This window comes from Elephas maximus, chromosome 1 (genome assembly GCF_024166365.1).
Source record: "Elephas maximus indicus isolate mEleMax1 chromosome 1, mEleMax1 primary haplotype, whole genome shotgun sequence".
Taxonomy (NCBI): Eukaryota; Metazoa; Chordata; class Mammalia; order Proboscidea; family Elephantidae; genus Elephas; species Elephas maximus.
The window spans coordinates 231,053,382-231,078,926 of record NC_064819.1 but is presented as its reverse complement, the minus strand read 5'-3'; the positions used below and the strand labels follow the sequence as shown (position 1 = coordinate 231,078,926).

At 41.9% G+C, this 25,545-nt stretch overlaps 1 protein-coding gene across 2 annotated transcripts in view; it reads left to right on the top strand.

Moving 5' to 3' along the window:
- The window catches only part of EZR (ezrin), a 71,637-nt gene that overhangs the window by 10,622 nt on the left and 35,470 nt on the right, over nt 1–25,545 (top strand). Inside the window, exon 2 of one of the 2 annotated variants that reach the window (XM_049904726.1) lies at nt 25,304–25,387. In XM_049904726.1, coding sequence (XP_049760683.1) covers nt 25,304–25,387 — 84 coding nt within the window. Of the gene's footprint in view, nt 1–25,303; nt 25,388–25,545 lie in introns of those variants that run through there. The other variant, XM_049904736.1, reaches the window with a different exon arrangement.

Here is a 25,545-nt window from a genome sequence, read left to right as displayed (position 1 = left end):
GATAGGGTTAATTTTATTTTTTCACTCTTTGTTGGGTGACTAGTTAGTTTCATGATTTGCCATGCCCACTTAGATTCTTCCAGTATTCCTCAGACATTGTGGTTCCAGGAACTTTATTGGTTTAAATATCTGGCCTTTTGCCTATGGCAGCACTCCTGCACCTAAAGATTTTTATAGATTTCCTGTAAAATACCTCCTAGGAGGCTATCCAACCTTGTTCTCTGTTTTTAAAGAGAAAACTGAACCACAGATCACTCAGTAAAGCTTAGAACAGGAATATATTAGATTGTAATCACTTTTTTTTATTTATGAAAAGATGTATATTAGAACAGGTTTTTTAAATTTTATTTTGTTGTTGAGAATATACACTACAAACCATACTATTCAACCACTTCTACATGTACATTTCAGTGACAGTGAATACATGCTTCAAGTTGTGCAGCCATCCTCTGTGTCCTTTTCTGAGTTGTTCCTCCCCCATTGACATAAACTCACTGCCCCCTGAGGTTCCTATATAATGTTTTGAGTTGCTGTTGTCATTATGATCCCATATAAATAGTTCTAAAAAGAGCGTAATGCTCCAGGCAGACCTTTTTGACCAGTTAAGATATTGTTTGGTTTTAAGAAGTCTTCAGGGGATATTTTTGGTTTAAGGTTTAAAGATTATCTCAGGGTAGTAGTTTCTGGGGTTATTAGAACAGTTTTCTCATTAAACTTTTTTGTCATTTTTTGGGTGTTCAAGAGTTTACTTACAAAATAGCATTGCTATTCGAGTAGATTTGGTGGTATGGTGGGGCCTGTAGGATGAGGAAAACTTGGTATTTTAGTAAGAAACTGGCTGACCAGGGAAATGTAGAAACTGCGTTGGCAAAGCTGAAAACTGCATCATATGAGCTGAACACATCAACTCTAAAAGGTATTTTTGAGGCAACGGGGAGAAATTGAACAAGGAATTATTATGGTTACGAAGCCCTTTAGAGCTACGTACTGAAGCTTTTACAGGTGAAATAATACATGAACGCCTTAAAATATGCCTGCCCCCCTAAAAACACCAAAGTGATAGAGGAAACGAGTGCAGGAAGGTTAATGGTGTTGAAGCTGAATGGCGGCTCATTGTACAATTTTCTTTACTTTTGTAAATGTTTCAAAATTTCCATAGTAAAGTTTGCTTTTAAAAGCATGCGCTGGAGAGGTGGGAAGGGAAAGATCTGAATCTTAGGGTGGAAGGAGACCCAGTTGGAAGGTGCAGGCCTCCTCCTCTGGGACTGGGAGCCTGGAAGTGGGGCCGAGAGCCAGGTCTCAGTGGCCTATCCTCAGGCTGCCCTGGTTGCAGTGAGGGGTTCTCCCGGGATTCCAGAGTAGAAGGGCAGTTTCTTGGGAGTCCTTTTGTGTTCTGAGTCAGGTGAGTGAGTGATTTGATCCCACCTGGGCCACCTTGCCCTCCACACACGGTTTTTAAAGGAGGCCTGGATGTGGCCAGGATTGCAGTTGGTTTGGAAACACACAGGACTCCGTGTTCCCAGCTGTTTTCACTGTTAACTCTTTGTTCCCAATATACACAGTAAAATCTGCCAAAGTGGGATCTGCATAAGGGAGAAACCCGTCAGAGAAGGAAAACACAAATAATATTTTCCACTAAGAGAGAGCAATAGAAAAGGGGTAAGACTGCACCCTGCCAAAGCAGGAAGACTTGTGAGAGCTGGAAGAACAGGCAGTCTTGTCAAGTTCCAGCCCTCAAGGTGTCACTTTATGTAATTTTGTGGGGGTGGGGGGAGAGGGGAAGGGCTCTGAACCGACTAGGAACAAGGTCTTGTCTTAATAGCAACTTTCTCAGAATTGAAAATGGCAATCAAGTATACTAAAGTATGAGGCAGCTACTGAGCGGAGCTTTATGCAACATTTTGAAGGTATTTACAGAGTACAGGGTGCCTGGAAAGACAGTTTTGACATAAGTACTAAATGAAAAAAGTTGGGTGCAGGCTTAGAACTGCACTTCCCCATTCAGAGAGGCAGCAGCCTCTGTATTAGGACCATGGTTGGGGGTAAGGGGGGATAGGAGGGGCTGATGGGGGTGGCGTTATGATAGGACTAAGTACCCTGTCACATCTTCTTGCTCCCAATCTGGCAGTTATGTACATAATTATAGTCGCATTTCTGACGTAACATACTTGGTTTAGACAAAGGATAAATTCGAAGAGGTTTTTTTAATTTACTGTGCAGAAACCCAGGGTGGTTTAAAAGCGTAAATTTGGTTGGAGTTTGCTTATCCAAACAAATTTTGTCAGCTTACTGTTTAGTTTGAATTTTTAAAAGATAAAACTACTGGGGGTCTCACTCTCTAATTCTTGTTTTTGGTAGATGGCAAAAGTGGGCTTCTCGGGCATGTTCAGATAAATCTTGTCAGTCTGAGCTCCTTATAGGAGAAGGATACCTTACCCAGAACCCAGTTAACTCTGCAAATTATTACTGCTCCTGTGGCCTTAACTAGGGCGAAGATTTATCTCAAACAGCACGGGATTAGGTATGGTTTATTCTATACATCCAGTTCTTCCTAAGACAGCAAGCGGGTTAGCAAAGGTATTGTGGTCTGAGGTTTGCGTTGTTTCACAGGCTTTTCCTCCCACTACGTTGGAGAGGAAACACTCTTCACAGACTTCTGAATTTACAAAGAAAATAGTGCATTCCAAATGGGTAATGCAGTTTAGTTTACAGGCTTTTAATTTCCTATGTTCTGTGAACTAAAACCATTGTAGCATGTTACAGCCACCTTGGCTCTGTCCGTTTTGTCTTTCATGAGATCCTGAGCTTGTGGATAAAATTAACTTCACGTTTCTAAACTGGTGCCGAAGTATGTCTGACACACACGGTAAAACTGAAGTCACTGATATACAGAATCGGAATTCACAAACTTATTAAATAAAGAGAATGTGTCCTTGAAAGATAATCTGGTTTGCCTACCTGGGGGTAACATAAATAACACTTTTTAAAAATTTTATTGTGCTTTAAGTGAAAATTTACAAGTCGTCAGTCTCATACAAAAACTTATATACACCTTGCTATATACTCCTAGTTGCTCTCCCCCTAATGAGACAGCACACTCCTTCTCTCCACCCACTATTTCCGAGTCTATTTGGCCAGCTTCTGTCTCCTTCTGCCCTCTCATCTCCTCTCCAGACAGGAGATGCTGACATAGTCTCGTGTGTCTACTTGATCCAAGAAGCTCACTCCTCGCCAGTATCATTTTCTGTCTTATAGTCCAGTCTAATCCCTGTCTGAAGAGGTGGCTTTGGAGATGGTTTTCTGTTTTGGGCTAAGAGAACGTCTGGGGTCCTTCTGGTAGTCTCAGTGGCACATTGTTTTTACGTGCCATTAGCAGATAGGAAATACCTGCCAGTGTTGCTTTGCTGCACAACCTGGGAACTAAGTAAGTGACAGAGTTTCATTTTGTCTTTCGGCCCTCTAAAAGCAGTGCCTTAGCCCATGAGCAGTGGGCAGGGCTTGTCACACACTGTTCCCAACTTGGTTTTAAAGTAGAGGGAGCTGACCCTCTGTAATGTGGGGGATGCTTGGAAAGTTCCCTCCTAGCTCTACGGGTCCTGATTTTCTCTGTTGTAAAGAGTACAAACAGGACTGGTTTGTCTGCTTTTTGTGTTGGTCAAGCAGCCTTGATCTGACAGGAAGTGGGTCTGGGGGCAGGAAGTAGCTTGCTTCCAGAGGCAGAAGGAAGCGCATTTGAGTTGTTCAGAAGGATTTGAGATTTCATTACATGTTCTTAAAATTAATAGGATGGATATTAATTGATTGGTCTGGGCTCTTTCTTTAAATATATAAAACTATATAATTTTTCCCCTAGAATTTGGAAATGCAAACTTTTTAAGTCAAGGTTTAAAACCGTTGACTTATCTTTCAGGATACAACTTTAGGAGGAATAAATAGTATTTATGAGCTGTGAAAGTATAAATATTTTAGTAGCCGATTGTCAGAAGTTGAGGAAGCTGCTTAAACCTTTCAGGGTCTCAGCTTCCTCAGCCATTAAAGGAAAGTGGTCATAAGAGGATCACCTTAGAAACAATACCTATTTAGAGCCGCACTAGGAAATGGTTGTATCTTGTCACTACTTTGATTGTTCTACTTATAATGTACATTACAGAACATAAAAATCTAGAAACCTGGAACATAAAAGTATCCCTCATTAGAAAATTAAAAAGTCTGCTGTTATGGTGATAACCCTGCCCTGCACTGCACATTGAGAATTTAGCTTTTCATTACTCACGACAGCCAAAACGTAGAAACAGCCCAATTTCCGTCAACAGATGAATGGATTAATAAAATGTGGTATACGCATACAATGTAATGTTATTCAGCCATAAGGAGAAATGGAGCCCTGATACTTGGATGAACCTTGAAAACATTACGCTGAGAGAAATTAGACACAAAAGGACAAATTGTGTAGGGTCCTGCCTGTGTGAAACACTGAGCACTGGCAGGTGCGTAAAGACAGTTTATTGGCGGTTAGCAGGGGCTGGGGGAGGAAGGGTTGGAAGTTACTGCTGAAGGTGGACTTTCTCTTTGGGGTGATGTAAAACTTGTGAAAACGGATACTGATGGTTGCACAACATTGTGAATGCAATTATGTCACTGAATTGTCTGCTAAAAATGGCAAAGATGGCCAACTTCTGTATATGTAAAATAAATATTTCACATATATGCATATTTCACCACAATAAAATTAAACAACAAAGAAGTTAGCGTTTACATTTTGAGCTTAGCCTAATAGTGGTCGTGGTGGAAGTGATGAGGAAAGCCCTGTAGAAAAGGAAGCGAGGGGTGTGTAGTGTTAATTTGCATAATTAAGTTTAAGATGCCCAAAAAATTCTTAAAGGTTTATGGAATTCAGTTCTCTCTAAAGGGGAGTGGGTACCCTTCCCATTGTCTCTGAGGATCACAGGGTAAGAGGTAGGGGGTCTGGCACCCCCATATCCATTCCTTCCTTGAGAAACTGGACACAGACTTGCTGTCCCATGTCAGGAATGTAAAATTTTTGATTTCTTATGCTTTAAGCAAACAAAAACCTAACTTGTCATAGTCACGTATTCTGGAAGAACTAAATTAGCAGGCATTTGCAAGTTATTTAGATGTGATTGTAGGCAGAAATGCATCTTAACAAAAAATAAAACATTCATGACAAAAATTCATGGAATTTTTAGCTAACCTTTTTTGGCAGGTTTACTGGCAGTTAAAGATTGAAACAATGACTATATTCGAAGTCTTCTTATGCAAGTTAAAATTTATACTCATTTCTTAAATGTAAATAAGGACTGTGCTTAAACTGAACTAACTTCTTGGTTTATAATATAGTCAAGTTGGCTCATTTGATGTTGAACTCTGTCGTTACGACCTTGCTTTTCATTAGTAATTAGCACTTGGTCAACTTCTAACCAGTAAATGCTTTTTATAACTCCGTTAAGGAGTGGGGGGCTGGCAGGGGCAGGGTTGTTTTAATCTAGAAGGATAATGATAGCCCAAGGCACTAGATTGGGGTAGGTTCACTTAGTTTCTTGATAGAGGACATTTACAGTCATTTCATTAACTGTCAGCATTAACCCATATATAGCTGAGTCTGAGTTTTCCAGGGTGGTTTAACTGCTGGGGAAACAACCACAAACCATCACAGGGGACTGAGTGTCTGGAGCTAGGTGCTGGGCACCAGGAGACCCGAGAGCACCTAAAACCGCCATTCCTGTTCCTCAGTGACTTTTAGTACCTTATGTTCCTGGGAATAACGACACCGCCCCTCTGTGGGATTCTAGGAATAACTGAGAGCTCCAGGCCAGCACTTTGAACTCTGCAGGGGCGTTATATGATGGCCGTCAGATGTTGTGACTAGCGTGCCCTGTCAGCTCTAACATTTGATGATTTTGTTATTCCTGTCATTTAGGCAAAAGGCCAGCAGTTCGAATCCACCAGGCACTCCTTGGAAACTGTATGGGCAGCTCTACTCTGTCCTACAGGGCCCCCCTGAGTAGGGATGGACTCAACGGCAACGAGTTTGGTTTGGTTATCACTTAGGCAAGGAGCCCCGGTGGTGCAGGGGTTAAGCACTTGGCCGCTAACCAAACGGTTGGTGGTTCAAACTCACCAGCCACTCCATGGGAGCAAAGACTTGGCAATCTACTTCCCTGAAGATTATGGCCTAGGAAGCCCTATGGGCCAGTTCTCATCTGTCCTGTAGGGTCACTATGTGTCAGAATAGACTCAACGGCAATGTTTTTTTTTTTTTTTTCCTCTTGGTTTTTACTACTTGGGCAATAAAAGACCAGTTTATATCCTGAGTATTGAATAATTATATGAAAGCTGGTTTATCAGTTTGTATCTATCCTACCCATCTGTCTTTGCTGGTTTGTTGTGTTAACAACAAGATGATGCGTTGAAGTTATATTGAATCCCATGACCATTTTTATTATCATTAATGGGTGGTGCAGCTGCTTATGCACTAAACTACTAACTGAAAGGTTGGCATTTCTGACCCGCACCCAGATGCACCGTGGAAGTAAGGCCTGGTGATCTCCATTGGTAAAGATAACCCATTGCCATCGAGTTGATTCCAGCTCATAGCTACCGTATAGGACAGAGTATACATATTTACGGAAGCAGATTGCTACTTCTGTTTCCCAAGGAGCAGCTGGTGGGTTCGAACCCCCGATCTTTTGATTAGTGGCCAAGTGCTTAACTGCTGAGCCACAAGGGCTCCTCTTCTGTCAAGATTACAGCCTTGAAAACCTTACGTATGAAGTTGCAGTTCTCTTCTGCACACGTGGGGTTGCCATGAGTTGGAATCAACTCAACGGCAGTTAACCACAGCAAAATAATTCCACATCCTTTTTACAAAATTTGTGGAACTAAACTGCCACTTTTTTTTTTTTTTGGCATCTGAAAATTTTCCTAAACCTCAACAGTCAAAGCAAATTTCTTCACCTTTACACAATATAAAATGATGATTGGGTGTTGTTTAATTTTAAAATACAGAGGAGCTTGAAAGAAACAAATAGCAATAAACCTTTTTGCAATAAATTGGTTTGCCTCAGGGTTATTTTATTAGTAAGGTCCAAAAAGTCAGCTACTGAAAATCCTGTGGACACACATGGGGTCACCATGAGTCACAGTAAACTAGACAGCAACTGGTTGTTGTCGTCAAGGGTCAGAAAGCAGCAGTCCCTCTCTAAAATGTTACAACCAACAGCAGCAGCAGCAGCCATGTGTCACTATGGACCCAAAGGGAGGTTGGGCTAACGTTAGACTTTCCAGGGATACGTAGTTAAACACCAGCTCTTCACACCAGACTTCTTGAGAAGATGGAGATACCAGTGTAAATACACCTGGACATAAATTGCCAGACCTTTCTTCTGAGACGCTTCTAGATAGACCTGAACTGCCAACCTTTCAGTTAGCAGATGAATGTGTTAACTGTTGACACCACCCAGGGACTCCTATGACAAGTTACAGTATCAGGTTAATAAAGTTTTCTCCTGTAACTAATACATACTTTTTTTACTCCATTTAATGAAAAATCTTGTTTTAAGGTCCATGTTTCCATTCTACTTGTCTTCTCTCCATGCAGTCATGTTTTGATATTTGGCTAAATACCTTCCCATACTGATGTAGCAGTTTTTATTTTGGCCTCTGTCCTTAAAAGGGTGGCGTGCAAAAGGGTGGTTTCGAGGCTGCCTTTCTCAAATAAAAGTTGGACACTTCTGTTGTCGTTTTGTGCCATCAAGTCAATTCTGACTCATAGTGACCCTGTGGGACGGAGTAGAACTGCCCCATAGGGTTTCCTAGAAGCAGATTGCCACATAGTTCTCCTGCCGAGCAGATTGGAAGTTCGAACCACTGACCTTTCGGTTAGCGGCTGAGGGCTTAACCACTGTACCACCAGGGCTCCTTTGGACATGTCTAACCATATACTTATTAAAAATAAAAAACCCGCTTGCCTTTGGGGCGTTCCAGCTTTGCCTTATTGGCTGAATTTACGTCTGAATTTTTCCACTAAGCTCAAGGAAGTTTGCACAGTTAATGGTGATGTGTGACAGAGATTGGTTATTTGTTAGCCAGCATTTGTGAGCTGTGACCCTTGCTTGTTTGTGTCCATTCTTTCTACAGTTGATGCTGTTGTGTGCGGAGCTGGAGTACCGTTCGTGGAGACAGTGATATTTATCTTTCTCAAAGATGAGAGGGAGATCAGGATCCAGAGAGAGGCTGACAATGGGGACCGCTCTGTTGCGATGGAGCGGTTCATTCGGGAGAGCTGGTCCCTGCCTGTGTGGTTCTGTTACTGCATGGAGTCCTAGTGAAGAGCTGCTCACAGAAGGGGCCATGCACAGGAGCCGGAAGTACATAAATGTTGCCAAGAGGAGTTGTGGCCTTTGCATTTTCATGATGAAAGCCTAGTTCCCGTAGAGCAGCGGTTCTCGAAGTGCAGGCCTCAGCCTGGCAGCATCGGCGTCCCCTGTCAGCTTGTAGGAGAGAAATTTAAGGCCCACCTAACCCTACTGAATCAGAATGTGGGTCTGGGGCCCGGGAACCTGTTTTAGGCAGCTCTCCTGGTGATTCTTCTGTGGGTTCAGGTTTGAGAACCATTGTCTTAGAAGAGGGCACCGCGGGGCCATGGAAGGTGCCGCCACCTCGTTTCTCCACCAGTTTGTACGGGATGTTGGCCGGCTTCCTTCTGTCATAACAGGTCTGGTGTTGCCACACTTCCTGGGCAGCAGTACCCAGGGCTCTGGAGGGGCTTACCTTGATCCAAGAGAGTCTGAAATAGAAAGGTTCAGTTTAAAAACAGTGTTTTTTTGGTAATTAAGTTGAGTGCTGACTGTGGTGTGCCCTGTAGGATTGGGGTTAAACATGGAACAGAAGACAAAGGCCCTGTTTGGAATCTAGGGAAAGAATGGAAAATGGGAGCAAGAACTCTGGTTGGAAGGCTGGTTCTCACCGCCACTGGGACGGGAGCTCACTGGCTGCCGTTCTCTCCTGTGTGAGGCTCTGGAGTCTATGACAGCTCAGATCCCTTCCAGCCTCAGGGGAGAGAGAGAGAGAGAGAGTGTGTGTTTTCTGCTGTGTTTATGGCAGTTTGTTTGGCAGTAGGTAACCTGCTTTCTGAAAAAGCCTGACAATCTCCTTCCAAAGGGTCTTAGCCACTGAACTACCCTTTGGAGCACAGTTCTACTGTAACGTACGTGGGGTAGCCATGAATCGATGGCAGTTGGTACTGGGTACCTTCTTCCTGAGAATGTAGATTATTTTCATTTAGAGCATAAAACAAAAACAGTAAATTTCAAATTGAATTTTAGTTGTTAAAACATAACTTTGTTTTTCTCTTGGTTTTCTCCTAAAGATTTTTTATCATCAATTTGATGATCATAGATAGTCTAGTTTCACGACGTGGCAGACATGAGACAGCTGAAGAACACTAAAGCTACACAGAACAAGTTAATAAATACAATATTCAATCCAGAGGTCCATCAACCAATGCCAAGATGTGGTATGTCCATACAATGGAATATTACTTGGTGAGAAAAAAGTGAGGAAGTACTGATACATACTGCAACATGGATGAACCTTGAAAATATTACGCTAAGTGATGGAAGCCAGGCACAAAAAGCCACATAGTATATGATCCCATTTACATAAAATATCTAGAATATATGTGGAAGCCCTGGTGGTGGCACAGTGGTTAATTGCTATGGCTGCTAACCAAAAGGTCAGCAGTTTGAATCCACCAGCTGCTCCTTGGAAACCCTGTGGGGCAGTTCTGCTCTGTCCTGTAGGGTCAGCATGAGTCAGAATCCACTGGAAGGTAACAGGATTGGTTGGTTTGTTTGTTTGCTATTATCTAACCAGTCCCAGTGCCGTGGACTCAGTCCTGACTCACAGGCAATCTATAGAGACAGAAAGTAGATGAGTGGTTGCCCGAGGACTTGGGGAGAAGGAGGGGCGGGGAGTAACTGCTGATAGGGACGGGTTTCTTTTTTGGGTGATGAAATGTTCTAAAATGAGGTAGTGGTGTTGTCTAAAACCCACTGAATTGTACACTCTAAATGGGAAAATTTTATGGTATATAATTATATCTCAGTAAAGCTGTTATGAAAATACATGACTCAGCATGAAAATCAAAATATGAGATTGTTGCTATAATTATTCAAGTAAGTGAACAAAAACAGCTCCAAGAACGCTTTTATAATTCATTTATTATCAATCATGAGAATTTTTCCTCGTCATACTTTTCTTCCCTCATTTGTGGGAGAAAGTTTACTGTATCTACTTCGAATCAGAGCCTTTCTAAGTATTTGAAAGGTCTTATCCGAATATTTGAAAGCTGTTAGAAGTCGCTGAAGTGGCACCTTTTGGAAGAGGGCTGGAATGTTGAAAACAGCACTGACATTTTACAAGATTACAGAAGGTTGACTTTCAGTGCAGTCTTGGTGGAGGCTGGATAGTTCTACTCACACTAACTTTTGAGTGAAGGCAGGTGTGGTAATATAAGGATTAATCTGTTATCACCGAGAATCCACTGCCTGAAATTCAGACATGCAGATGTTACTGTTTGAATTTCCTTTTCTATTTTAAATGGTTTTCCTGATTGTTCAGTACAGAAGAAAATCACTACCCCCCCCCCCCCGCAGTGTTCTTTTAGAAAGTTCTGGCCACTAAAATTAAATCTGGCAGATTTGTCTTGGAAGACTTAGATGGTTGCTTGCCATTTCCATCTCTGAGTGTCGTATTGATTACTTGCTCTGTGTAGCTTTAGTGTGGTTCTTCAGCGGTCTCACGTCTGCCACGTGAAGTCTCTGGAGGACTCCGTCTTGGACTTTCCCTTCCTCTGCTGTGCTTTCCTTAGTTTACATTTATTCTGTTGAGAAGTGCCTGTGATCGGAGAGGTCATCTTACACCGAGTTTAAAGTGTTAAGGAGGAAACACACACTCTGCGGAGGAAAAATTGCAGAAGAGATTTATTTACCAAAGTCAGGGAAAGAACTGGGAGGACATTTGACATAGCCAAAATTAAGCAATCACACCTGGCCTAGAAGTAAAATCTAGCATTTCATTGTCTAGCTCAGTTTTTTTTTTTTTTTTCTTTACATTTCTCAGACACTAGGAAGGTATTTTAGATAACATTTTGTTGTCATTGTAACTAAAGTTCATACCTCATGGCTTGGGTGGGAAAATAATCCCCCTTCTAATATTTCTAAATTTAGCATTTACCAAAACCAAACCCACTGCCATCGAGTCGATTCCAGTGGATTCCAACTCATAGTGACCCTATAGGACAGAGTAGAACTGCCCCACAGGGTTTCCAGGGAGTGCCTGGTAAATTCGAACTGCTGACCTTTTGGTTAGCAGCCAGAGCTCTTAACTACTGCACCATCAGGGTTTCCTCAGCACCTACGGAAGGGGAGAAAAGAAGTAATGAAGTGGCGATGGTTTCATTAAACTGGGAAGATAAAGAAATCATGTTTTCCAAAGGATTTTCTGAAAAATACTGGCCCTTTGGGATGCTCCATGGGAAAAACTCAGGGCGGAACAATGTGGGAAACCTCTAGACTGTGGCAGCGTCCTGGGATTTTGCAACGTGCATTCACATAGCAAAGACACTCAAAGCCTTTCAGTTAGAAAAAAAAGGAAGGAAACAGAAAACCCTAACTTCACCACTGTCAGTGTATTTGACCTCAAAACACTGCCCTCCCTCTCCCATCACATTTCACCTTTTTTTCTCCTCTCTCTTTAAAGGTCAAGTAATTTTCCAGAGAACTCTACAGCCACTGGTTTGGAATGGTAGCAGAAATCACTCACGATAATTTTTAAGTTGTAGGATGCTAGAGCTGGAAGTTCTCTTACAGATAAAAGTTATTTCCAGTTACTTCAGTTTACTTCTGGACGAGCGGGAGGGCAGGGGTTGGACTGGGTACCCAGGCCAGCGTATTTCCTGTCCACCACCACCCACCCTGCGGTCACACTTGATATGTGTTAATGGTTGCTGAGTTGCTGAGGAAGTGAGAAAGGGGACATTGGGTTTATTTTGGAAGCAGCTTTTATTTTAATAAGATAAATTGTTACTGAGTTTATCAGAAAACCGGACTGGTGTGGAACACCTTTAATTTTCTTTCGTATTTGACAAGAGATGCCAGTTGCGTGGAGCTAATAAACCTTTACTGTTGCGTGTCAGACTGGACCCGCTTCCTCTCGTGGGACTGTGAAAATAGATGTGAGCCCTTTTGTCCAGGAACACGGCCTACTAGCCGGCTCTTCACAGTACCATAGCTAGTTATTTTTGTACTAGTGGTCCGGGAACATTCATTAAATTACCCCACTCGGTCCACTCGCATTCACCTAAGGAAGAAGGACCCCGTCCCCTCTTCTGATGGCACTCGCAGCATCATACCTGGACTACAGCCCCTCAGACCACAGACCTAGCATCTCAGAGCTGGAAGGGACCTTGGGCCATCTGATCAACCCTCTGTGCAAATAAAGATGACTGAGACCTAGTGGGAGATAGTGCTCTGCTTGGGGTCCTCAGTTGATGACAGAGCTGGCTCTCGAACCCAGGCCTCCCAACTCCTCCCACTATTGCAGTGATGCCCAAAGGGTGCCACTCCACGTATCACTTAAATAGCTTAAAAAAAAAAAAAAAAAAACAGGTGCTGGGCTAAGGCTCAGAAACTTGGGCTTTTTAAAAGCTTCTGTGGCCGATTCTAAGGATGAGCCACATTTCGGGACCCTGATGATAGGGGTGTGGTAGTTATCAGAGGCACATAGATATTTGTTAAGTTGTAAGCAGCTTGAGGACATTGGAGGCCTAGTTCTCTCAGTCCACAGTGTCTGCCATAGCACCCAGTGTACAAAACAAACAAAAAAACCCAAACCCACTGCCGTTGAGTCGATTCTGACTCATGACGACCTTATATGTTACAGAGTAGAATTGCTCCATAGGGTTTTGGGGGGGGGAGGGGCTGTAATTTTTATGAAACTAGGTCACCAGGCCTTTTTTCCTCAGTGCTTCTGGGTGGGTTCAAACCGCCAACTTTTCAGTTAGCAACCGAGTGCAAACTGTTGCTCCACCTAGGTACTTGTCCCAGTGTGCCTAAAAAAAAAAAGTAGGTGTTTAATTGATACTTTCAGATTGAATTCCAAAGGCATGTCAGGTGGTGGTTCGCTGTGTGGGCTTGTTGTCTGTGGCCATGTGACACATGAAGAAAAAGCATTTATGGTTCATCAGTGTGTAGTATGATGGGTCTGAGCTGGGCTAAACCACAAATAGAACTTTTTTTTTTTTTTTTTTTTTTTATAATAACTTTTATTAAGCTTCAAGTGAACGTTTACAAATCCAATCAGTCTGTCACATATAAGTTTACATACATCTCACTCCCTACTCCCACTTACTCTCCCCGTCTTGAGTCAGCCCTTTCAGTCTCTCCTTTCTTGACAATTTTGCTGGCTTCCCTCTCTCTCTATCCTCCCATCCCCCCTCCAGACAAGAGTTGCCAACACAATCTCAAGTGTACACCTGATATAATTAGCTCACTCTTCATCAGCGTCTCTCTCCCACCCGCTGACCAGTCCCTTTCATGTCTGATGAGTTGTCTTCAGGGATGGTTCCTGTCCTGTGTCAACAGAAGGTCTGGAGAGCATGACCGCCGGGATTCCTCCAGTCTCAGTCAGACCATTAAGTTTGGTCTTCTTATGAGAATTTGGGGTCTGCATCCCACTGCTCTCCTGCTCCCTCAGGGGTCCTCTGCTGAGCTCCCTGTCAGGGCAGTCATCGATTGTGGCCGGGCACCAACTAGTTCTTCTGGTCTCAGGATGATGTAGGTCTCTGGTTCATGTGGCCCTTTCTGTCTCTTGGGCTCTTAGTTGTCATGTGGGCTTGGTGTTCTTCATTTTCCTTTGCTCCAGGTGGGTTGAGACCAATTGCTGCATCTTAGATGGCTGCTTGTTAGCATTTAAGACCCCAGACGCCACATTTCAAAGTGGGATGCAGAATGATTTCATAATAGAATTATTTTGCCAATTGACTTAGAAGTCCCCGCAAACCATGTTCCCCAGACCCCCGCGCTTGCTCCGCTGAGCTTTGAAGCATTCATTTTATCCCGGAAACTTCTTTGCTTTTGGTCCAGTCCAATTGAGCTGACTTCCATGTATTGAGTGTTGTCTTTCCCTTCACCTAAAGCAGTTCTTATCTACTGATTAATCAATAAAAAAACCCTCTCCCACCCTCCCTCCCTCCGCCCCTCGTAACCACAAAAGTATGTGTTCTTCTCAGGTTTACTATTTCTCAAGATCTTATAATAGTGGTCTTATACAATATTTGTCCTTTTGCCTCTGACTCATTTCGCTCAGCATAATGCCTTCCAGGTTCCTCCATGTTATGAAATGTTTCAGAGATTCGTCACTGTTCTTTATCGATGCGTAGTATTCCATTGTGTGAATATACCACAATTTATTTACCCATTCATCCGTTGATGGACACCTTGGTTGCTTCCAACTTTTTGCTATTGTAAACAGAGCTGCAATAAACATGGGTGTGCATATATCTGTTTGTATGAAGGCTCTTGTATCTCTAGGGTATATTCCGAGGAGTGGGATTTCTGGGTTGTATGGTAGTTCTATTTCTAACTGTTTAAGATAACGCCAGATAGATTTCCAAAGTGGTTGTACCATTTTACATTCCCACCAGCAGTGTATGAGAGTTCCAATCTCTCCGCAGCCTCTCCAACATTTATTATTTTGTGTTTTTTGGATTAATGCCAGCCTTGCTGGTGTGAGATGGAATCTCATCGTAGTTTTAATTTGCATTTCTCTAATGGCTAATGATCGAGAGCATTTTCTCATGTATCTGTTGGCTGCCTGAATATCTTCTTTAGAGAAATGTGTGTTCATATCCTTTGCCCACTTCTTGATTGGGTTGTTTGTCTTTTTGTGGTTGAGTTTTGACAGAATCATGTAGATTTTAGAGATCAGGCGCTGGTCGGAGATGTCATAGCTGAAAATTCTTTCCCAATCTGTAGGTGGTCTTTTTACTCTTTTGGTGAAGTCTTTAGATGAGCATAGGTGTTTGATTTTTAGGAGCTCCCAGTTATCGGGTTTCTCTTCATCATTTTTGGTAATGTTTTGTATTCTGTTTATACCTTGTATTAGGGCTCCTAGGGTTGTCCCAATTTTTTCTTCCATGATCTTTATCGTTTTAGTCTTTATGTTTAGGTCTTTGATCCACTTGGAGTTAGTTTTTGTGCATGGTGTGAGGTATGGGTCCTGTTTCATTTTTTTGCAAATGGATATCCAGTTATGCCAGCACCATTTGTTAAAAAGGCTGTCTTTTCCCCAGTTAATTGACACTGGTCCTTTGTCAAATATCAGCTGCTCATATGTGGATGGATCTATGTCTGGGTTCTCAATTCTGTTCCATTGGTCTATGTGTCTGTTGTTGTACCAATACCAGGCTGTTTTGACTACTGTGGCTGTATAATAGGTTCTGAAGTCAGGTAAGGTGAGGCCTCCCACTTTCTTCTTCTTTTTCAGTAGTGCTTTGCTTATCCGGGGCTTCTTTCCCTTCCATATGAAATTGGTGATTTGTTTCTCTATCCCCTTAAAATATGACATTGGAATTTGGATCGGAAGTGCGTTAAATGTATAGATGGCTTTTGGTAGAATAGACATTTTTACTATGTTAAGTCTTCCTATCCATGAGCAAGGTATGTTTTTCCACTTAAGTATGTCCTTTTGAATTTCTTGTAGTAGAGCTTTGTAGTTTTCTTTGTATAGGTCTTTTACATCCTTGGTAAGATTTATTCCTAAGTATCTTATCTTCTTGGGGGCTACTGTGAATGGTATTGATTTGGTTATTTCCTCTTCGGTGTTCTTTTTGTTGATGTAGAGGAATCCAAGTGATTTTTGTATGTTTATTTTATAACCTGAGACTCTGCCAAACTCTTCTATTAGTTTCAGTAGTTTTCTGGAGGATTCCTTAGGGTTTTCTGTGTATATAATCATGTCATCTGCAAATAGTGATAACTTTACTTCTTCCTTGCCAATCCGGATACCTTTTATTTCTTTGTCTAGCCTGATTGCCCTGGCTAAGACTTCCAACACGATGTTGAATAAGAGCGGTGATAAAGGGCATCCTTGTCTGGTTCCCGTTCTCAAGGGAAATGCTTTCAGGTTCTCTCCATTTAGAGTGATATTGGCCGTTGGCTTTGCATAGATGCCCTTTATTATGTTGAGGAATTTTCCTTCAATTCCTATTTTGGTAAGAGTTTTTATCATAAATGGGTGTTGGACTTTGTCAAATGCCTTTTCTGCATCAATTGATAAGATCATGTGGTTTTTGTCTTTTATTTTATTTATGTGATGGATTACATTAATGGTTTTTCTGATATTAAACCAGCCTTGCATACCTGGTATAAATCCCACTTGATCAGGGTGAATTATTTTTTTGATGTGTTGTTGGATTCTATTGGCTAGAATTTTGTTGAGGATTTTTGCATCAATGTTCATGAGGGATATAGGTCTATAATTTTCTTTTTTTGTAATGTCTTTACCTGGTTTTGGTATCAGGGAGATGGTGGCTTCATAGAATGAGTTGGGTAGTATTCCGTCATTTTCTATGCTTTGGAATACCTTTAGTAGTAGTGGTGTTAACTCTTCTCTGAAAATTTGGTAGAACTCTGCAGTGAAGCCGTCCGGGCCAGGACTTTTTTTTGTTGGGAGTTTTTTGATTACCGTTTCAATCTCTTTTTTTGTTATGGGTCTATTTAGTTGTTCTGCTTCTGAATGTGTTAGTTTAGGTAGGTAGTGTTTTTCAAGGAATTCATCCATTTCTTCTAGGTTTTCAAATTTGTTAGAGTACAATTTTTCATAATAATCTGAAATGATTCTTTTAATTTCATTTGGTTCTGTTGTGATGTGGTCCTTCTCATTTCTTATTCGGGTTATTTGTTTCCTTTCCTGTATTTCTTTAGTCAGTCTAGCCAATGGTTTATCAATTTTGTTAATTTTTTCAAAGAACCAGCTTTTGGCTTTGTTAATTCTTTCAATTGTTTTTCTGTTCTCTAATTCATTTAGTTCAGCTCTAATTTTTATTATTTGTTTTCTTCTGGTGCCTGATGGATTCTTTTGTTGCTCACTTTCTATTTGTTCAAGTTGTAGGGACAGTTCTCTGATTTTGGCTCTTTCTTCTTTTTGTATGTGTGCATTTATTGATATAAATTGACCTCTGAGCACTGCTTTTGCTGTGTCCCAGAGGTTTTGATAGGAAGTATTTTCATTCTCGTTGCTTTCTATGAATTTCCTTATTCCCTCCTTGATGTCTTCTATAACCCAGTCTTTTTTCAGGAGGGTATTGTTCATTTTCCAAGTATTTGATTTCTTTTCCCTCGTTCTTCTGTTATTGATCTCTAGTTTTATTGCCTTGTGGTCTGAGAAGATGCTTTGTAATATTTCGATGTTTTGGACTCTGCAAAGGTTTGTTTTATGACCTAATATGTGGTCTATTCTAGAGAATGTTCCATGTGCGCTAGAAAAAAAAGTATATTTTGCAGCAGTTGGGTGGAGAGTTCTGTATAAGTCAATGAGGTCAAGTTGGTTGATTGTTGTAATTAGATCTTCCGTGTCTCTGTTGAGCTTCTTACTGGATGTCCTGTCCTTCTCCGAAAGGGGTGTGTTGAAGTCTCCTACTATAATTGTGGAGGTATCTATCTCGCTTTTCAGTTCTGTTAAAATTTGATTTATATATCTTGCAGCCCTGTCATTGGGTGCGTAAATATTTAATATGGTTATGTCTTCCTGATCAATTGTACCTTTTATCATTATATAGTGTCCTTCTTTATCCTTTGTGGTGGATTTAAGTCTAAAGTCTATTTTGTCAGAAATTAATATTGCTACTCCTCTTCTTTTTTGCTTATTGTTTGCTTGATATACTTTTTTCCATCCTTTGAGTTTTAGTTTGTTTGTGTCTCTAAGTCTAAGGTGTGTCTCTTGTAGGCAGCATATAGATGGATCGTGTTTCTTTATCCAGTCTGTGACTCTCTGTCTCTTTATTGGTGCATTTAGTCCATTTACATTCAGGGTAATTATAGATAAATAAGTTTTTAGTGCTGTCATTTTGATGCCTTTTTATGTGTGTTGTTGACAATTTCATTTTTCCACATACTTTTTTGTGCTGAGGCGTTTTTCTTAGTAAATTGTGAGATCCTCACTTTCATAGTGTTTGACTTTATGTTAGTTGAGTCGTTACGTTTTTCTTGGTTTTTGTCTTGAGTTATAGAGTTGTTATACCTTTTTGTGGTTACCTCATTATATACCCCTATTTTTCTAAGTAAAAACCTAACTTGTATTGTTCTATATCGCCTTGTATCACTCTCCATATGGCAGTTCAATGCCTCCTGTATTTAGTCCCTCTTTTTGATTATTGTGATCTTTTACCTATTGACTTCCATGATTCCCTGTTATGTGTATTTTTTTTTTTAATTAATCTTAATTTGTTTGTTTTTGTGATTTCCCTATTTGAGTTGATATCAGGACGTTCTGTTTTGTGACCTTGTGTTGTGCTGATATCTGATATTATTGGTTCTCTGACCAAACAATATCCTTTAGTATTTCTTGTAGCTTTGGTTTGGTTTTTGCAAATTCTCTAAACTTGTGTTTGTCTGTAAATATCTTAATTTCGCCTTCATATTTCAGAGAGAGTTTTGCTGGATATATGATCCTTGGTTGGCAGTTTTTCTCCTTCAGTGTTCTGTATATGTCGTCCCATTCCCTTCTTGCCTGCATGGTTTCTGCTGAGTAGTCAGAACATATTCTTATTGATTCTCCCTTGAAGGAAACCTTTCTTTTCTCCCTGGCTGCTTTTAAAATTTTCTGTTTATCTTTGGTTTTGGTGAGTTTGATGATAATATGTCTTGGTGTTTTTCTTTTTGGATCAATCTTAAATGGGGTTCGATGAGCATCTTGGATAGATATCCTTTCGTCTTTCATGATGTCAGGGAAGTTTTCTGTCAGAAGTTCTTCAACTATTTTCTCTGTGTTTTCTGTCCCCCCTCCCTGTTCTGGGACTCCAATCACCCGCAGGTTATCCTTCTTGATAGAGTCCCACATAATTCTTAGGGTTTCTTCATTTTTTTTAATTCTTTTATCTGATTTTTTTTCAGCTATGTTGGTGTTGATTCCCTGGTCCTCCAGATGTCCCAGTCTGCATTCTAATTGCTCGAGTCTGCTCCTCTGACTTCCTAGTGTGTTGTCTAATTCTGTTATTTTATTGTTAATCTTTTGGATTTCTACATGTTGTCTCTCTATGGATTCTTGCAACTTATTAATTTTTCCAGTATGTTCTTGAATAATCTTTTTGAGTTCTTCAACAGTTTTATCAGTGTGTTCCTTGGCTTTTTCTGCAGATATCCTAATTTCATTTGTGATATCATTAAGCATTCTGTAAATTAGTTTTTTATATTCTGTATCTGATAATTCCAAAATTGTATCTTCATTTGGGAAAGATTTTGATTCTTTTGTTTGGGGAGTTGGAGAAGCTGTCACGGTCTGCTTCTTTAAGTGGTTTGATATGGATTGTTGTCTCCGAGCCATCACTGGGAAACTAGTTTTTCCAGAAAATCCGCTAAAAAAAAACTGCAGTCAGATCCCTATCAGAGTTCTCCCTCTGGCTCAGGCTATTCAGATGTTAATGAAGCCGCCTGGGGAGGGTGGGGGAGGGAACAGAGAGATAGGAGAGTAGCACCTCAGAATATAGCCAGAGTTGCTTGTCTTGCTTGGAATGACTATTATATCTGAGATTCCCGCGGGCGCGTCGCCTATGTGTGCTGTCTGTGTGGAGATTGCCCCCGGGGGGTCTGGCCCGCTGGAGTCACGGTCAGATCCTCCGCTTCCAGCCCCACGCCCAGCGTCAAGGCTCCCCTACTGGGACGGTGCACTCTCGACTCCAAAATCAATCGCTGCCTCCCGGGGACTTCTCGTCCCTCCAGCCGCGTGGCCGTGCCGCCCCCGTGAACCAGGTGGGCCCCCTCCCGGGGTTAGTTCAGATGGGTGGAGTAGCTCCCCGTGCTTGTGCCGCGACCGAGTGTCCCGGCTGGAACGCTGTTCTCCCCGCTCCAATACCAGTCGCTGCCTCCCGGGGACTTCTCCTACCGGCTGCGTCCCACGCCGCCCGCGCGACCCGGATGGTCACCTTCCCGGGGTTAGTTCAGGGGGTGGAGCAACTCTCCGTGTTTATGGCGTACCTGCGTGCAGTCCAAATCCCTGTGGGACGGTTCCCCGGCTCGGATGCTGCTCTTTCTGCTCCAAGATCAGTCACTGCCTCCCGGGGACTTCTCCTAACGGCTGCGTCCCACGCCGCCCGTGGAACCGGCTAGTCCCCCTCCCGGGGTTAGTTCAGGGGGGTGGAGCAGGTCTCTGTGCTTGTGCCGTACCTGACTGGTACGCTGGCTCCAGGCTCTGGAAACAATCGCTGCTTCCCCGTATTAGTTCGTTCTCCGTCTCTAAATCTGTGTTTGTTGTTCAGGGTTCGTAGATTGTTATGTATGTGATCGATTCACTTGTTTTTCCGTGTCTTTGTTGTAAGAGGGATCCGAGGTAGCGTCTGCCTAGTCCGCCATCTTGGCTCCGCCTCCAAATAGAACTTTTTAAAGAGTAGATTTATAAGTGGGAAGGGTAGAGAGTGAATTACGATTAAGTATTCATTAACTAAGGCAAAGAAGGGTGTACACGTTAAGTTCTGAAAGTAAATAATAAATGCATTTTGTAGTCACATGGCCTGGCACTATCTGTGGGACTCAAGTCATGCATGAGAAGAAAATGGACAGTTTTTCTTAAATTTAAGAAGTTTTATTGGCCGGTTGTTAGTTTCCCTTTAAAAAAATTAAGTTCATCCCTGTTCTTGTTTTTAGACATTTGTCTCTTTAAAAACGCAAAGCAGGAGCGCATGCTGTTATTCTAGTAACAGATCAGAAATTTACCCCTCCTACTGAAATTGGAAGCCAACTCACCTACTACGCTGGGGCAGGGAAGAGGAAAGCCTTTTCTGCTAAGTGTGGTCAGTAGGAAGAATATACTCATTAGAGCTTCATTTTCCTGGAGGGGCTCAGGCATCTGCAATACTAGGTTTTCATGACTTGTGTTCTCAAATTTGAACATAGTATATAGTTGTAGAAAGACCTATTATTTTTGATCTCTAGGCTGTGCCTTAACCCTCATATCTAAACTTATTTATACATTTCGATTATAGTAGGGTATGGTTATGTCTGGTTCTTTGAGGTTTGAATCCTTTAGAACTTAGTATGGAGTTGTGTCTTGGCTTCAAATGGAGTAATATTTGGAGGAGACACATGAATTATTACATTATCTACACCATCAACCCCATGGTTCCTTGTGTGGGGGGGGGGTACATGACTAAAATCAAATTTTAACCACCACCCCCCAACAAAGCAGAGTGTTAAAAAGGTTTTTAGTATTTTCACAAGCCTGAGATTAACTGCTTGTTTTTGCATAGATTTAAAATAGACACACACCTGGATTCATGGATTGAATTGAGTCCCCCCAAAATATGTGTCCACTTGGCTAGACTGTGATGCCCAGTATTGTGTGGTTGTGATTTTCCTATGCACTACAAATCATAACGCTTGCCTGTAGTTAAGAGGATTAGGATGGGATGTAACACCCTTGCTGAGGTCACATCCCCGATCCAATGTAAAGGGAATTTTCCTGGGGTGTGGCCTGCACTACCTTTTATCTTACAAGAGATAAAAACAAAGGGAAGCAAGCAGAGAATTGGGGACCTCATAACCACCAAGAAAGCAGTGCCAGGAGCAGAGCACGTCCTTTGGACCCGGGGTTCCTGCAAGGAGAAGCTCCTAGTCCAGGGGAAGATTGATGACAAGGACCTTCCTCCAGAGCCAACAGAGAGAGAAAGCCTTCCCCCTAGAGCTGACACCCTGAATTTGGACTTATATCCTACTACCCAAACCCAGTGCCATCGATAATATCCTACTAGACTGTGAGAAAATAAATTTCTCTTTGTTAAAGCCATCCACTTGTGGTATTTCTGTTATAGCAGCACTGGATGACGAAGGCACATGGATAAGTATGTTGCCATTGATAAAAGTATGTGATCTGGAGGGAATTGCCAAGGTAATACCTTTCTCTGTCATTTGAACATGGTTTATGTTTGTGTGGTGATATGCTTAAGTGTGTGGACCTCCAGTTTTTGTGGGACCATCTGCATGAATACCAGAACCGTACAACCCCACCGTGTTTCCATGGTGCTATTGCAAATGCAAGCCTCCTGCTTGCATCCACCTACGCAGAGTTCACTTGCTTTCCATGGAAACCTAACACGAAGTTGGGATTTAGGTGTTTCTGCTTAATATTCAAAGCCTGGTTTCTTTTAACCGCCTATGGAAAGTTAATCTTAGTAGTCTTTCCAAACATGGAACTGTTTAGCACACTGTAGATTGAGACAGTGCCATGCTGTGGCCCTTCATCTGAGGTGGACTCCCTTCTCCCTTAGGAAGCATTGGGAAATGTGTGGGGGTACTTCTAGATGTCACAGTGACTGGGGACACCAGCAGGTAGTAGGTGGGCTCAGGGCTGTTGAACAGTCTGCAGTGCTTGGGATCGTCATGCAGAGTGAATATTCCTGTCCAGAATGGTAGTAGCACCCCAGTGAGAAACACTAGTGGGGTGATGACTGCTGAGGTAGCGTGTGTGCCCACTGACTTAATGCGGGGTGGTCACCGACTGACACGGTGGTCGTTGGTCTGCTGGTTTGGTCTCGTGGTGAGCACTCATCTCAACTTCTGTGTAAAGACTGTAGAGCGTGCATTGTGATAATATACACATATATTGACTAAAAGTAACTTGATTTTATAATTTTAGAGCCATTTCTTAAAATAAGAATTAATCTTTGTGACAGACCAGTGGACAGAACATGGTGGGAAGCCTGTTTTCACTTCCTATACCCATTGCTGTTGAGTCGATTCCTGCTCATAGTGACCACACAGGACAGAGGAGAACTGCCCCATAGTGTCTCTAAGGCTGTAATCTTTACGGAAGCAGACTACCACATCTTTTCTCCTGAGGATTTGAACCGCAGACCTTTTGGTTAACAGCCGAGTGCTTAACCGCTGCACCCCAGGGCTCCTGTGCTTCCTGTACCTAGCCCCAATTTTATGGTTTACTGAACTGCCAGAACGACGTAAGTGATCTTTAGACTGGCGATTTTTGTGTCGCGCATATGTAAAGCGTTTGTGGACAGACCAGATCAACTAAAACTTGGAAAAATGGCTCGTGTTGGCAATATTGATACTCAGATGAAGTCTTTGTGATGAGAGGTCACACAGTCTCTCTCCTTAGACGTAATTTTGAAAACATTTACTTCCTACCTAACTGTTGGGTTATTGTCCAACCTCAGTACAAGTATTCATTTAACTGGTGAGTTGCTTTCTCAAAGGGTCGGGTGAACTTTGCATGCATTGCATACAGACCTGATTCAGAAACTTCAAATGCTCTGTTCTGAATTCCTGTTAATCAGTTTACAAAATGGTTGATATCACCTCATGTATGTCCATTATCATCTTTGGTTCCAGGAGGTGGCATTTTCTCATTGCCCTCAAATTTAGAAGTGATTAGGATTTATAAAGCCCGGTGCCATGGAGTCTGGTATTTTGTCTTAACCAGCATAGAGGCAGTGGTCCTAGTCAGTTGGTGGTTAAGTTTCAGAATCAGTCAGGTATAGGAAGAATAGCCTGCCTTGGCCTCTCTCGGCCCCGCTCCGCTCTAGTTTTGCTCCTGTGCTGTGTCATTGCCGGCTGGCGAGTATATAGTTTGGAGCTGTGCTTGTTACTGGAACATTTGACTTTGAGGCTGGTTTTCCCATCTCTAATATGTACCCTTGGGACCAAAGTTGACAGAGATACTTGCTTTATATTATGCTTCATAACAGCCATTTTGGTGTTGTTGTTTTTTAAGTAAATCATTGCTAAAAGGAAATGAAAGACGCTTAGATTTTTATATTTTAATAAGATCGAAGACTTTAAAATGTCTATCTTTGTTTCTTAGAAAATTTCAGTTCTTTAAATTGTAGATTCGGGATTGGGGGAAAATTTTTTCTTAAAAGTCTGGGAAATTGGATCCCCCTTGTTTATATTAGTTGTTTCAGTCAGAGAACCGTTAGGACGAGCTGGAGGTTTTGAATGTTTCAGGGGAAAAACATTCCATAAAGACCAGTTTTGTTCCTCAGGTTGTGTGCGTAGCATGGACTGGGTCCTGGGGCCTCTGTCGGGGAGGTGTGACTGCAGGTAACCTGTGTCAGGAAAACTCAGGAGACAGGTTTGTCTGGTCTTTTACTTGAAAAATGGCCAGAGGAGCAAGCCTTTGCTTAAGCTGTACAGTTGGTGCAGCTGTGGCATTTTCCTTTGGGACTGAGCTAAAGTAGCCAGACTTGAGTGTTTTTCATATGCAAATAAATCTGGATGTTCTCAAGTGGTAAATTAGAAGACTATCTTGAAGTAAGTTTGGTTTAGTTTTTTGAAACAAACAACTATGTGGCAGTATTAGAAACATTTTTAAAGCCCTCCCATCATTACCAAGTGAGTCCTCAGGTGTTTTCCCACCTAATAAAAAAGCACTTCCTTTTTTTGCATTTTACTCTGATCTGTTGTCCAGATATATCTCACATATTTGCATTGAAGGAGTATGGACCATTTTGTTTGTCATATTTTTAATTTTAGAAGCCATTTCCGTATTTCCACTGTCTTCGTAATTACCGTTTTAAATTGCTACATAATCTTCTGTCTTAAGGTGTCATTTACCTATTTCTCTGTTCACTATTTAGGTAGTTTCTAAAGTTGCTGTAAACTTTCTGGTTTATAGATCCTTATCTCTTCTTTTTGCTTCCTAGTTTAGCATGCCTTCTCAGGAAGTAAGCAGATTGAGGGGCTGGAAAGTTCTTGCCTTCACCATGAGCTGTTACTTTGCAGTGTGAGCCCTGCCTCCTTCGCTCAGCTGTTGGGATCCCACAAGACAGTGTATGGGAAAATACGTTAACTGTTGTACAAGTATTTTTGTAGGAAAACAGCTCAGATAACAATGTGTACGTGCTTTATGAAAGCAAGGAGGCCGTACATATGAATCTAAACTGTGTTTCCATACTGAGGCTTCATTCACTGGTTCACGGTCGGTGGGTGGGTGGGTGTGCGTGGTTACTAAGAGAAAAGAACACTGGGTCAAGTCTGACTCGTCTTGTCTCTTCCAGATCAATGTCCGGGTCACCACAATGGATGCAGAGCTGGAGTTTGCCATCCAGCCAAATACTACTGGGAAGCAGCTTTTTGATCAGGTCAGTACCTATAAACTTGAGAGAGATCGCTACCATTGAGAATTTTTTGCAACAGCCGAATAATTTTGTTTGCTAAACCTATTACCCTGGTTTGCCTGCTTTCTCGTCTTTTTGTAAACCCAAATGCCATTGAGTTGATTCTGACTCATAACGACCAT